Here is a 13143-nt window from a genome sequence, read left to right on the forward strand (position 1 = left end):
CATATTATGGTTGCTGCTAAACAGGGTGCTTTCATTATGAGGTCAGAAATTAATCCCATATCATTGGTCAAACCAGTTCTGGTACAGCCGCTTGGTGGTTGGTACCATAACATGCTGGTCTAAGAAACCATCCCAAAAACATTCAATGAATTCCTCATCTAGACAATTCTTTCCTCATCTGATCTTTCTAGTCTACATGTATGGGCTAGAAATCACCAAGATAATTATTGAACCTGTTTGCTAAGTTCCCATTATTTCTTCCTTGTACCCTGTAGTTACTGGTAGGAGGCATGTATACAACTTCAGCAAATGACCTCTTGCCTTTATCATTCCTCACCTCTACTCACACTGCTTCTGATACTGATATTCTGAATTTAGGTCATTCTTCCTGTCATGCTAATATCATCTTCAATGAACAGATTCTCTAAAGTTCAGTAACTACTGTACCTTTATCATGGGCTCCAATAGCTGTTTGTGGGCTTGATACCAGTCTCTGGTGCCACACTGTAGCAGAGAAAAAGGAATATTCATAACAGAATACACAAAACATACAATCCAATTTCACAATTCCTCCACAATCCAATCTCCCATTCACAACACAATCCATCTTCTGAATTGCTACTCAATGCAAACTCCCAGATAATACACAATCCAATCATTCATTCACTACACAAACTAATCTCGCAATCACGGCACAAACCCAATCCAATCTCACATTCATCATACAATCCAATTCCCGAGTCAATATACTGTGCAACCTCCCAGTCGTGGCAGTATCCAATCCTCCATTAACTACACAGTCAAAACTCTAATTCACTGAACAAACCAATCTTCCAATCCTACACAATTCAATCTCCCATTCCCTGTATAATCAAATCTACCATCCCGGAAACAATCTAATCTCTCATTCACTATACAAAACAAACTCATATTCATGACAAAATTCAATTTCCCATTCACAATACAATCCAATTGCCCAATCATAATAAATCAATCTTGCAATCACAACATAATCCAATCTCCCAGTCACGTTACAGTCTTGACTCCCAACTACTAAACAAGTTAATCTCTCATTTAATACACAATCCAATCGCCCAGTCACAACACAATCCAATCTCACATTCATGATACAATCCAATCCCTGAATCAATATACACTGCAATCTCCCAGTCATTACACCACCCAATTTCCCATTAACTACACAATGGAATCTCCCATTTATTACACAATCTAGTGTCTGCACAATCCAACCTTCCAATCACTGCACAATCCAATCCCACAAATGTTACACAATCTAATCTCCATTTCCTGCACAATCCAGTCTCCCAGCCATGCCACAATCCAGTCTTATATTTGTAACAGAATCAAATCTCCCTTCACCACAGCATTTGAGTCTGATACTATCTTGGACACTTATTAGTTAACAACAGGCATCAGGTCCATCCCTTAGAATTTATATTATTTGTTGGAATGTATCTATTCTGTGTTTTCTGGAATATCCCCTTAAATGTTTGCAAAAGCATCTCTATTGACCTATCCCTTAATCTAAATTGTCAGTTCACCCTCATTAGCTCTGCATTTATGCTATCATAATTACCCATGTTTAAATTTAAAATAGTAGTCTTAGACCCACATTGCTCTCCCTTAAGCTCTACGTAAAATTCAATCATATTATGGTTGCTGCTAAACAGGGTGCTTTCATTATGAGGTCAGAGAACATTTTTAAAGATGTAGTCATACACCTATGAGCAGCTTTTAGGATTACTGTGAAGCAAGCACTATGTTTGCATTAAACCATGTTACAGTGCCATTACAGAAGCCGCAAAAGTATCTTTTTGAGGTGAACTGTACCTTAATCGCTTCCACAACTCTGTCATGGAGATCTGGAACTGAAGGGCAGAGTTTCAGGAAAGCCTTCATCTTACAGATCTGTACCAGCACCCTGTTTTTATGAAAGAAAGTCAGAGGTATATATCGCATTAACAAGAATATCACGCAGTGCAGATGATGGTCAATTCCTGTCATTCATGGTAATTTGGACTACATAGCTGTTCTTTCACTGTTACTGGGTCAAAATCCTGGAACTCTATTCCTAATAACTCTGAGTGTGTTTTCACCACAAGGACTACAGTGGTTGCAGAAAGCAACTCACCAGAGCATTAATGATATCCAACACCTAGAGTCATAGAGTCACAGAAACAGAACCTTTGGTCCAACCAGTCCATGCTGAACATAATCCCAAATTAAACTAGTCCCACCTGCCAGCTCCATACTGACACTACCATTGCTGCACACATTCCAGTTACCATGATCACTACATTGCTCCACTAACCTCTTGTGCCCTTCTAATCCAACCACCTCCAATCTGATCTTCAATGTAGACACAATCTCCACTTCAATCATTAGCCTTGAAATAATATGTTTCTTCTGCTCTCTGTTCTAACTTTTACACTGAATCGTGAATCTATGATAACTCCTAATAAAAAACAAATAGAAACAGATTGCTTCTAGCCACACTGGCCAAGCCTTTCTTCATTTTAAACATTCCCATCATAATGCCCTGTACAGTAATTCCTCACTTAAAGTTGTGGTTGCATTTTTGAAAGTTGTGACTTAATGCAAAATGACTTTAAGAGAATCATGAGTTCCCATGGAATCAATGCTAAAGCTAGAGCTAGGTTCCTTCAGACATTCCTCACCCAGAAAAAAACAAGTACAAGTACACTTTGAAACGCTGCACCACAGATGTGCAGCATTATGCATTCTTAGCAGAAATAACTTGCAAATTAAAATATATTACCAAATATAAAATTAATGTTATATAATTATTACAATTGCACTGAAAATGGATTATCAATACTCAAATGTCATGGTTTGATTTTAATACCTGAGATTTCCATGGGCATGACTGACCTAAAATAGCTGTTGTGATCACTGACATACTTACATAGAATACATGAAGGTGGCTACTTCGGAATGACCAGTTTACCCAAGAGGCATTGAAATTCAGTGAGGTTTCAAGACATTTGCGTCACTTGTTTCATTCACACATGGATGATAAATGCAAATAATTGAGAGGTGAAAGTTACTTACAATTTTCCAGGTTGGAATGAAACAATGACAGAATCCATTAAGGGAATGGTTTATCAACAGCAGCCTTTGAACAGGAAAGGAGTGAGAAAACAACATGGACTGATAACAGCTGAATCTTTCACTCCCTCTGTCTTTCAACCTCTTTCAAAAAGCAATAATTTGCTTACCACTCCTGAGAAAGGAGGACAATGGCTGCGATAGGGGGACAATGACTAAAGTGTTGGGACTCAGCTTTCACTCTAAAAACTTTAAACTGCAACTGTCTGCTCCTCCTTGTCTGCATAGACATCCTCCTCCCCCATCTTACTTTTAATTTTATTACTTGTGTTGTGTGCATGCGTTATATGTTCCATTTTCTTATATTTCTTCGGGTTAAAAGAAGAAAATTTCAGTCATACTCATTGAAGAAAGTGTTGGAATTGGCTCTCCTGTGTTTTTGGTCTGGTTAACTAGGTTTCATTGAAGTGTGATAGCTATGCGCTTAAGAAAAAAATAAAAATATTTGTTGTAACTGATCAAGAGATATTAAAAAGGGAATCAATCACCTCCTTTCACTTGGTCATAATACAATACAACATTCACTCCCCACACTGCACTGTATGTTTACCTTGAGCAGGCTCTATCTAGTGGTAGATGTTTGTCAGTGGAGCTAATAGCTGGGGCTACCAACAGTCCCCAGCTTCTGCCATTAGATGGAGCTGAGGACAATTTCATGAGTTCAGGTATGAAGCAAAGGCCAAGAGAAGAGCTCCTGGGCTAATTTAAGAACAGAGGGCAGGTGGTAATGCCAAAGGCAGAGACAAAGCCAGGGAGCAATGTCTGAAGGAGAGGCGAAGCCAGAGAATGAAAAACATGAATCGACATTCACCTGGGTGACCTAAAGTGAAGGCATACTTGAAATAACTCCACAGAGGCCAGGGGTAACACTTCACCAAGTCACCCTTTACTTACTCGTGGAGAGTCCTTGACATTGATCCAGCTCTCACAGCGAACAGGATGTCTGACATAACAAGGTTTCGAGCTGGATGAACACAGCAGGCCAAGCCGCATCAGAGGAGCAGAAAGGCTGACGTTTCAGGCCTAGACCCTTCTTCAGATGTCTGACACTCCTGTTTGTAACTTTTTTTTAAAAGTCTATTTTTCTACTCAACCTGTTCAGAGATGTTATTCCACACCTATGGAGCAGGATAGGACTTGAACCTGGGTCTCTTGGTTCAGGGGTAGGGACTCTACTACTGTGCCTCAAGTGGGCCCTTAACACTCCTGTTCTTATCTGTCAGCCAGGGCTCCCTGATATAGACCAGATTAACAGCCTCAATCAGGGAACTCATCTTCTTTGAGGTCCACCTGGCTGACCTTGTTACAATTATTATAATACTAAAGTTTATGTTACTGTTACAAAAATCCCAATGTTTGAGGTCTTCATTTGCACTTATGTTCCCTCATAACTGAAGTTGTGCTGTCCTTTCTCTCTTGGCTCAATATCTTCCTATTGTGTGAGGCTCAAAACTGCACTGTGGTCTCAATGAGGTTTCCTTTTGGCTTCATGGTTCTCATATTCTACACCTGATAAAGCTAAGAATTCCATTACCTGTTTTATAGCCTTTCATGTACTGTGAATCAGTACCTACAAATCCCGCTACTCTTCACAGTAACACACCTATTCCACTCAGAATATAATTACTGCTTTAGTTATTGATGTGGATCTTATCCATAGCCCATATACACTTCACCCTATTGTAGATTTCCAGTCCATTAAGTTTGCTTGCATTACCTGCATACACAAGAACATGTTATAAATGCTGCCAAGTTCAATCTCCTGCAGAAATACACAGTGTTCCACATAATTTTGTTTTCAGGACTTCAGAACAGTTACCCGTGCCCCCAACACACTCCACTAAACATGGGGAGTCGTCACTATTACAGTGTGTGGGGTTTGGGAATGGTTACTATTACATTGTGAGGTTTGGAAATGGATGTGCTTTCCTGTGAGAGGGGAATGCAGAGCAGAAGAACATTTGGAAATAGCTAACCTGAGCAGAGATTGCTGGCATTCCGTAGACTTGTTGTCGAATATTGGAAAGACGTCCCTGTATTTCTGGATAAGAGAAATTCCATAATCCAGGAATGATTTGAAAGACTCAGCTAGCTCATCTTGCTGTTAGAAAATTGGAATTCAGCAATTAATTTACTGGTCACCATAACATTTGTTAAACAACCAGTCAAATAAACAAAATTCAAAACAATTCATGATACTCGATTGACTGTAAGCTACCACTTTCAATCATGTCCAGGAGGTGATTGTCGAATCTGCACAGTCAGTCATTGTAACACAGAGTACCATGAGAACCAATATTTCAAGAATCAATGTCAATAACAACAGGACAGCTACACTGCAGGGTTAGGTACAGAGTGAAGCTCCCTCTACACTGTCCCCATCAAACACTCCCAGGACAAGTAGAACACACAGTTTGATACAGAGTAAAGCTCTCTCTAATCCTTCAAACTGAAAGTAAAGCTTCCTTAACTCTTTTAAACTGAAAATAATGCTTCACTACTGTTTTAAATTGCAATTAAAGCTATCTTGACACTGTCCATCAAACAATCCCTGGACAGGGACAGCATGGGTCAGATACTGCGTAAAGCACCCTCTACTCATTTAAACGGAGGCTAAAGTTCCCTCCACACTGTCCCCTCAAACACTAAGGTCAGATACAACACAGGGTTGGATAGTAGTAGTAGTACACTCTCTACCGTTTTAAATTGAAAGGAATGCTCTCTCTGCTCTTTTAAACTGACAGTAAACCTCACTCAACACTATCTCTATCATACACTCCCAGGACAGGGACAGCATGGAGGTTGCTACAGAATAAAACTCCCTCTACACTGTCCCCATAAAACACACTCAGCACATGTACAGGACAGGGTTAAATATGGAATAAAGCATTCTCTACTCTTTTAAACTGTAATTTGAAACTCACTTCATAATATTCCCGTAACACACTCCCAGGACAGAGAAGGCACAGGATTAGATATAGAATAAAACTTCCTTAAATTCATAGTATAGCTCCCTCTAATCTTTTCACCTGTAAGTAAAGCTGCCTCTACACCATCCCATAAGACACTCCCAGTACAGGGGCAGCATGGGGCTAGACACAGAGTGAAGTTCTCTCTAGACTGACCCCATCAAACACTTACAGGACAAGCACAGTATTGGGTTAGACACAGAATAAAGCTCCCTCTACTCTTTTAAACTGAAAACAAAGCTCTCTCTATTCTTTTAAACTGAAAGCAAATGTCTCTCAAATCTGTCCCCATCAAACACTACCAGGACAGAGACAGCACAGGGTTAAATACAGAATAAAGCTGCCTCTGCTCCTTTAAACTGAAAGTAATGCTCTCTCAACACTATCTCCATCAAACTCACCCAGGACAAGTACAACATGGAGTTAGAACATTGTCACAACCAAGTGAATCATCATCATATCCCAACAGCATGGAAACAGGCCATTCGGCCCAACAAGTCCACACTACCCCTCTGAAGAGCATCCCACCAAGACCCAATACTCCTGCATTTCCCTTGTCTGACCCACCTAACCTAAACATCCCTGGGTACTATGGGCAATTTAGCATAGCCAATCCATCCTACTCTGCACATCTTTGGACTGTGGGAAGAAACTGGAGCACCTGGAGGAAACCCACGCGGACAGGGGGAGAATGTGCAAACTCCACAAGGACAGTCACCTGAGGGTGGAATCGAACCCAGGTCCCTGGCGCTGTGAGGCAGCAGTGCCAACCACTGAGCCACCATGCCACCCTATGCCAGCTTTCTATGGAGCAATCCAGTGAGCACCAATTCCCCATTGTAACTCTGCAACCCTGCAACTTTATCTGAAAAGACACGAGGGATAATCATGTTTGTGCTTTCACCTTCCTCGATAGTTCCAAATCATTACCATGCACAGCATTAAAATGGTCATCCTTACATTCCAACTTTTTCTCTTGCCCAAAACCTTAAATCTTAACCCCACACTCCTTGTCCTTGCATCAACAGCTAAAGACAATAACTTTTCTTTATCTTTCTTAGCTAAGCCTGATGTAATCGTGTACACCTCAATCTGCATTGTTGTAAGGATAAGTCCAGTTTCTTTACCTTAACGTTGTAGTTAAAGTCCCTCATCACCAGAACACTTCCTCTGCACCCTCTCAGGGACACATCCTTCCTAATAATTGGTGACCACTATTGAAGGTAATACTCTAGAATACAGACGCAGCCTTTCCCTGGGACCAGCCTCTGAGCTCCTCCATGGATTCCCTCAACTAGGTGCCCTGCCCTAAGCTTCCTCCAGTAGGTCTGCCATTTCTCATTTACCAGTGGTCAGGCCTAGCACTCTACAAAATCCTGCTATTTGGAAATTATCTATTTTGCATCAATTGTCCTCACTGAATGCTGGACATAGGAGCCTTTGCCTAGACCCCACCTTTCAGTTTAAATGTCAGCAGGCCTCATCAGCACATTTCTCTGGACTTGAGTCTTCACAGCCCCCAAGATTCAATGCTACAAACTTCTCCTGGTTTGGCACAACTCCCCATGGAGAATCCAGAGCTCATTTCACAGAGGTCGATAATACAGCTGGGATCCAGTATCTGGAGTGGATGCTAGTCTCAAGCGAGTGGAGATTGTCCCAAATCAAATATTCTGGGCCTCTGTCTGCAACCTCCTCTCCCAATTAGTCCCAACCATCTACTGAACCCTCCTATATCCACAGCTAGAATCTCTGGCTTCACAAATCCCATATTGCAGAAGACTTTCTCAATCAGAATAATACTGAAGATGTAAGTTGCTGTGGCAAATAGTTGGCACAGTCACAATGGGTGTAAAGTCCTTTCTCTATTCAGTAAATACATATATTTCTAATTTAGTTTTGTGCATCTGTGCAGTGCTCTGGGCTGAAGGTTTCAGAGTGATATAGCCTCGAGTCCCTACAATAGGTCAAGGACAGACTGAGGAATCTCTATGGACTTGGCTGCATTTGCAGACCCACCTTCCAAGAACCTTGCCGTCAAGTTTGGAGTTTCAATCTGTAACCTCCTAGTTTTCAATCTTGATCTTTAACCCTCCCATTTCCTTTCAATCTGTAACATCAACAATTTAGACTTCGCGTCTGTAACCCCACTTCACACTTCTGGACTGTATTCCCCAATTTGCAGTCACAGTGGATCCTTCCAGTTCACACACTCAGATTGTACCCCCCCGATTTACAATGACTGTGGGTCCTCCCAATTCACAATCTCAGATATACCCTCAATTTACAGTCTCTGTGTGTCCCACTAGTTCACACTCTCGAACTGTACCCCTGATTTACAGTTTTTGTGTATTCTCTGGTTCACACACTCTGACTATACCCTCTGATTTATTGTCTGCGTGTGTAACCCCCCAGTTCACAGTCTTGATCTGTACCCCCTGATTTACAGTCTCTGAACATCCCTCTTGAAGCCCCCACAGCTTGCAGTTCATACATACGGCCTCTTGCTGCAGTGTGACCTGTGCCAGTCCCCATTGGTACTCAATGCTGGTGAGATGTTGGAGCAGGGAGATGAAGCTGACTTCCGCATGGCGGTACAGTTTGCTATAGGCCAACCACTTCCTGTAATAAACAAGTCAGTACAGTAGGATCAGAGTACAAAAGGATATCAGAGGTCATAATGGAGGCCTGATAGAAGGAAGTTTAGATTGCATTGGAGTCACACTAGATAAACACTCAGGATAAATGTCCCTTCTGTACGATATAGAAGAAAGACATGTATTTAAATAGTACTTTTGTGACCTCTGGAAATCCCAAAACTCTTCATAACCAATGAAGTGCTTGTTGAAATGCAGTCACAGCAAACTATTTCAGTCAGCAGTAGATTATATTTCACTGGTTTAAAGTTGTAATGTGTTTTTAATGTTTTACTCTGTCTTAGAGATGTTAATTGTAGAGTAGGTTTTGAGTCAGAATGCTGGAAGCACTCACTTTTCTTTCAACAGACTTTTTTGAGAGGGCCCTCAGCCAAAGTTTGATCCAAGAGAACTTTGTTCCATGGTCAACATACTTGTGCAATTTTCAGAGAAATTCTGTACAGACTTCGTATATTTTGTTTGGAATATAAGCTTAAAAATAGAAGTTTAGATACCGCTGTATTACACAGGACAAACTGGTTGCTTTTTCAACTCAACGGCCAAAAATGGAACCATGCAGTGTTTATGTATTGGTTGTACAAGGTCATATATTTTAGAGAACCAGAATTTGAGATAAGCAGGGCCACCAGGTGCCTTTGGATCGAAAATCTGCCAAGTAACAGCTTTTGGATCGTTAAGTTGTAGTTTGTCATAGACCTGAGAAAACAGTTGTATTCAGGTTGCCAGATAACATGCAAGCTAAAACTGGTCTCTTTCCCTCTCTCTCTTTTTCTCTGTTTCATCCTCGGTGGGTGAAAAAGAAACAGCATTTGAAGAACTCTAAAAAGAAGAACACCTAATTCCAGCTAAGACCCAAGTCCAACTGATCAGTTACCAAACTGAGGATCTTCTACAGTCAACAACATTAGAACGGTGAAAAATATCCCTTAATTTCACCTTTGTGATTGAACTCATAATCCACAGAATTTGTTTCTTTTTACCTATGTTTTGCATCCATGATATTTCTGCAGCTCTGTTTGCCCTGTCCATCCTATTTGTGAATGAATGTGTCTGTGTTTGGGTCAAAAGGGGATTATAGTGTAAATGTGTATGATAGTAGGTAATAATCTATTTTGTCACTTGTTAAGCGATGGGTTTGCATATTTTAAGAAGCTTTTTTTGTTCCTTGATGAAACTTGGATTAAGTCAGTAGTCAAAGACAGACAAATTAACCAACCATTCTAGTGACTTAACAGATCATTTATACATTTGTGAGGCCTTGTAGAATAGTGGAATTTGATTCCAGTGCACTTTTCCCATCTAGGTTGTGACAATTTTCATGATATTATCAGCGTGTCACCTGAGGGTATAAATGTCTCATACACCATCTTACCTTGGATCACTTTAAACATGACACCCGATTTGAAGCATGTCCCTTTGTTTTAACCTAATAGCTTGATATTAGCCTGGACACTTACATGTTAGGGAATATGATATTGGTACATAATGGTTAGGTCGTGGTAAATGTCTGTTAGATTCTTCAATACCATGGTATCTACGCCCAGTTTCTGACGTTACAGGAGATGACATAAGCATTTCCACATCAGGTAAAGTACTTTGCCCAGGGAAAACTCATACCAACACTAAGTTACACGTAGTATTTCTAAATAATGATTATTTATCATCTGCATTTGGTGTAGCTCTGGATTATAAGCGAAGTCCCATGTTTGATCCTTAGTCTTTCCTCATTCATTCAAGGTTCCTGCTTCTGATTCTGTTCAGAGGCAGGACAACAACTCCCCATTTCCTCTCTGCCCCAAATAGCTGCCAGGTGAAGTCAGCGACAAGGTGAGTTATCAGGCCCTCTTTCTTGAAGACCTATTGAGCAAGGTACTCAGTGTCACCCAGAGACCTATACCTCAGTGAAGGAACGGACGGAAACTAAGAAACAGACAGGTTGCTCTGCAAGTGGTGGCTATGTTTCCACTGAGACAGAACCTGCTCCCATCTCCATTTGTTCTGCAGCAATCACAATCAGATACTCACGCCAGATCTTGGTGGAAGGGTGAGAGGTCATTCTGTGTGGCGTGAAGTGACAAGATGGTGATGGCTGGTTTGCTGAGCTCCATTTCCCCTTGGATAGCCTCAGCCTGCAAAGGAAATAGTGAACAGTCACATTAAGCCACTCACTGAAGGGTGTTCAATTCTTCAGAATAGAGATGAATTTTATTTAATGTATTTCATTTCTATACTCCCAACAGGGCCCCCTTTCTAATTTGGCCTCTAGTATTGACACTGAGTTGCCCCAGGTAGCCTTCCAATGTGAACAGCAATTGACCCAATCTGGCCTTCATCTCTCACCCTCAGGACAGAACCACCACCATTCTGAGGCAGGATGAAGACTTACATTTCTCCACACCAGCCCTGAATGTGTGAACTGGGTGCTGTTGCCTCTTCTACCTAGTTTACTGCTCTAGATCTGTACCCGTTAGCAGTGTGCCATTCTCCTCCGGAAGTGGGTATGGGTATGGGGTCAGGGTATTTGTGTAAATGTGTAAGGATAAGCTGGGCTAAGCATGGAGAGAATATTCAGGTATATCTGTGAAGATTAATAGTGTGTTGATGTGTCTTTACACAGAGTGACAAATCTTCATCTACACAACCTGAATTAAAACCGTAATTGTTCACACTGGCAAAAGGGTCAAATCTAATCTAAAAATCAGCAAATGGAAAAAAATGAGGCAGGAATTCTGTTTATGATGTGTATCAATCTCTGGAAGGCAAACTTTTCCATTTTGTGTACCATTGTTAATATCCTACGGGTGAGTTTAGACTCCTTGGGTTAACCTTTGAATGAATTTATGGGTTGGAATGAGCTGGAGACTGAGTAGTTGGAAAACTGGGAAGAAGGGTGGAAAGAGGATTTTGGGATGGACTCCCCATTGGTTTCTCACTGTCATGACATTCTGGCAATTCCAGGAATAGGAAAGGAAGTCCCCTACCCATCCAGAAGGCAACTGTGCCTGAAAGCCTGTTCCTTTCAATGCTGGCTTTTTACCAGAGTGGACAGACTCCACATTGTGGGGAGACTGCCTTGTGAACCCTGGCAGCTTCCCTGCAAACTCGAGGTGAGGGGGGCGGGGCTCATATTCAAACATTATGTGGTCTGGATAGAGCTCCCAGGTAGCACACCTGGGAACGTTCTCAACCCCACCCTAATCACCACACAAATCATCACCGTGACCTTGCTGAGTGGCCCCAGAAACACCTGACTCCGCTTTCCATGCTACCTGTTCTGGGTCAGTGTAGTCCCAGTAGTGACCACCCCAGTTGGGAGCGTTGCTGAATATAAAGTGCTGTTGGTCCTCTGATCAATTGGCAGGTCTTGCTAGTCAGACTTCATCACATAAAGCAATGGGTGCCCGATAGCAGCTCATTAACTGCAAGGTTGGGATAAAATCTGTTCAGGGTTTCTCAGTTCTTTGTTACAGCTGGCCTGAAGAAAAATCCAGCCCCTTTTGGGTGTTTAATGGGGTAAAAGTCACCAGGTTCATAGGGTTACGTCTCATGCACCAGCAGCACCAGAGAGATGCCCAATGTCAGGTGATCGTATAAAATTGTTCAAGGCAGTTGCCTGATAAATGTTTCAATCCATTAAGTAATTGATCCAACATCTTTTCATATTAGTGGTCTGCATTTTACCATGCAGCTAGCTGTGCCAGATCTGTTCCATTCAGCTTTTTGTTTTGGTTTTTTTCTGCTGCATATCACAAATCTTCTCTGTGACTGGGTTCTTCCATTGTCCCCTTACCTCGTCACATCAGGAATGGGAAATGTTGCGTATTTGGGGAGGGGATTATGACTGAAGTGAAATCAATGAGGAAATTAATTCAAGGAATGTCACACATAAGACAGGATTAATGAATGGAAATCTCACAGGGTTAAAGTTCTGACTTAACTCAATGCCCATTTGTTGCTCATTCTGACCAAGAGACCTGAGCTTAAATCACAAAAACCCAACCCAGAAGGGACCAGAAATTCAACTTTCTGATACGACAAACTGAATTCTCCTGTTCTATTTCTACCTCATCATATACACCTCTACCTTCCTGTTAACATCCTGTTACCCAATCACAGACCTTCTGATAATCCAATCACAATGTCTTCATAATAACTTCCCATCATCCTCTACTGTGCCAGATTCCACAACTCTCTCTGCACACACCATTCAAGTACACACAAACTGATGTTATATAGTTATATCAGAGATAGTAGGAACTGCAGATGCTGGAGAATCTGAGATAACAAGGTGTAGAGCTGGATGAACACAGCAGGCCAAGCAGCATCAGAGGAGCAGGAACGCTGACGTTTCGGGTCTAGGCCCAAAA

At 41.5% G+C, this 13143-nt stretch overlaps 1 protein-coding gene across 1 annotated transcript; it reads right to left on the reverse strand.

Moving 5' to 3' along the window:
* Window positions 1-447: 447 nt before the first annotated feature.
* Window positions 448-10940, reverse strand: LOC125481935 (protein unc-13 homolog D-like; the record flags this gene model as incomplete). The annotated part of the gene is made up of 5 exons (XM_048593881.1): window positions 10802-10940; window positions 8618-8741; window positions 5127-5251; window positions 1852-1942; window positions 448-504 (listed from the first exon to the last, which is right to left on the reverse strand). Coding segments are annotated over exons 1-5 (480 nt in total), but the record flags the coding sequence as incomplete, so codon positions are not given.
* Window positions 10941-13143: the final 2203 nt, after the last annotated feature.

The sequence above is a fragment of the Rhincodon typus genome, unplaced genomic scaffold (assembly GCF_021869965.1).
Source record: "Rhincodon typus isolate 14 unplaced genomic scaffold, sRhiTyp1.1 hic_rhity00004369, whole genome shotgun sequence".
Lineage (NCBI taxonomy): Eukaryota > Metazoa > Chordata > Chondrichthyes > Orectolobiformes > Rhincodontidae > Rhincodon > Rhincodon typus.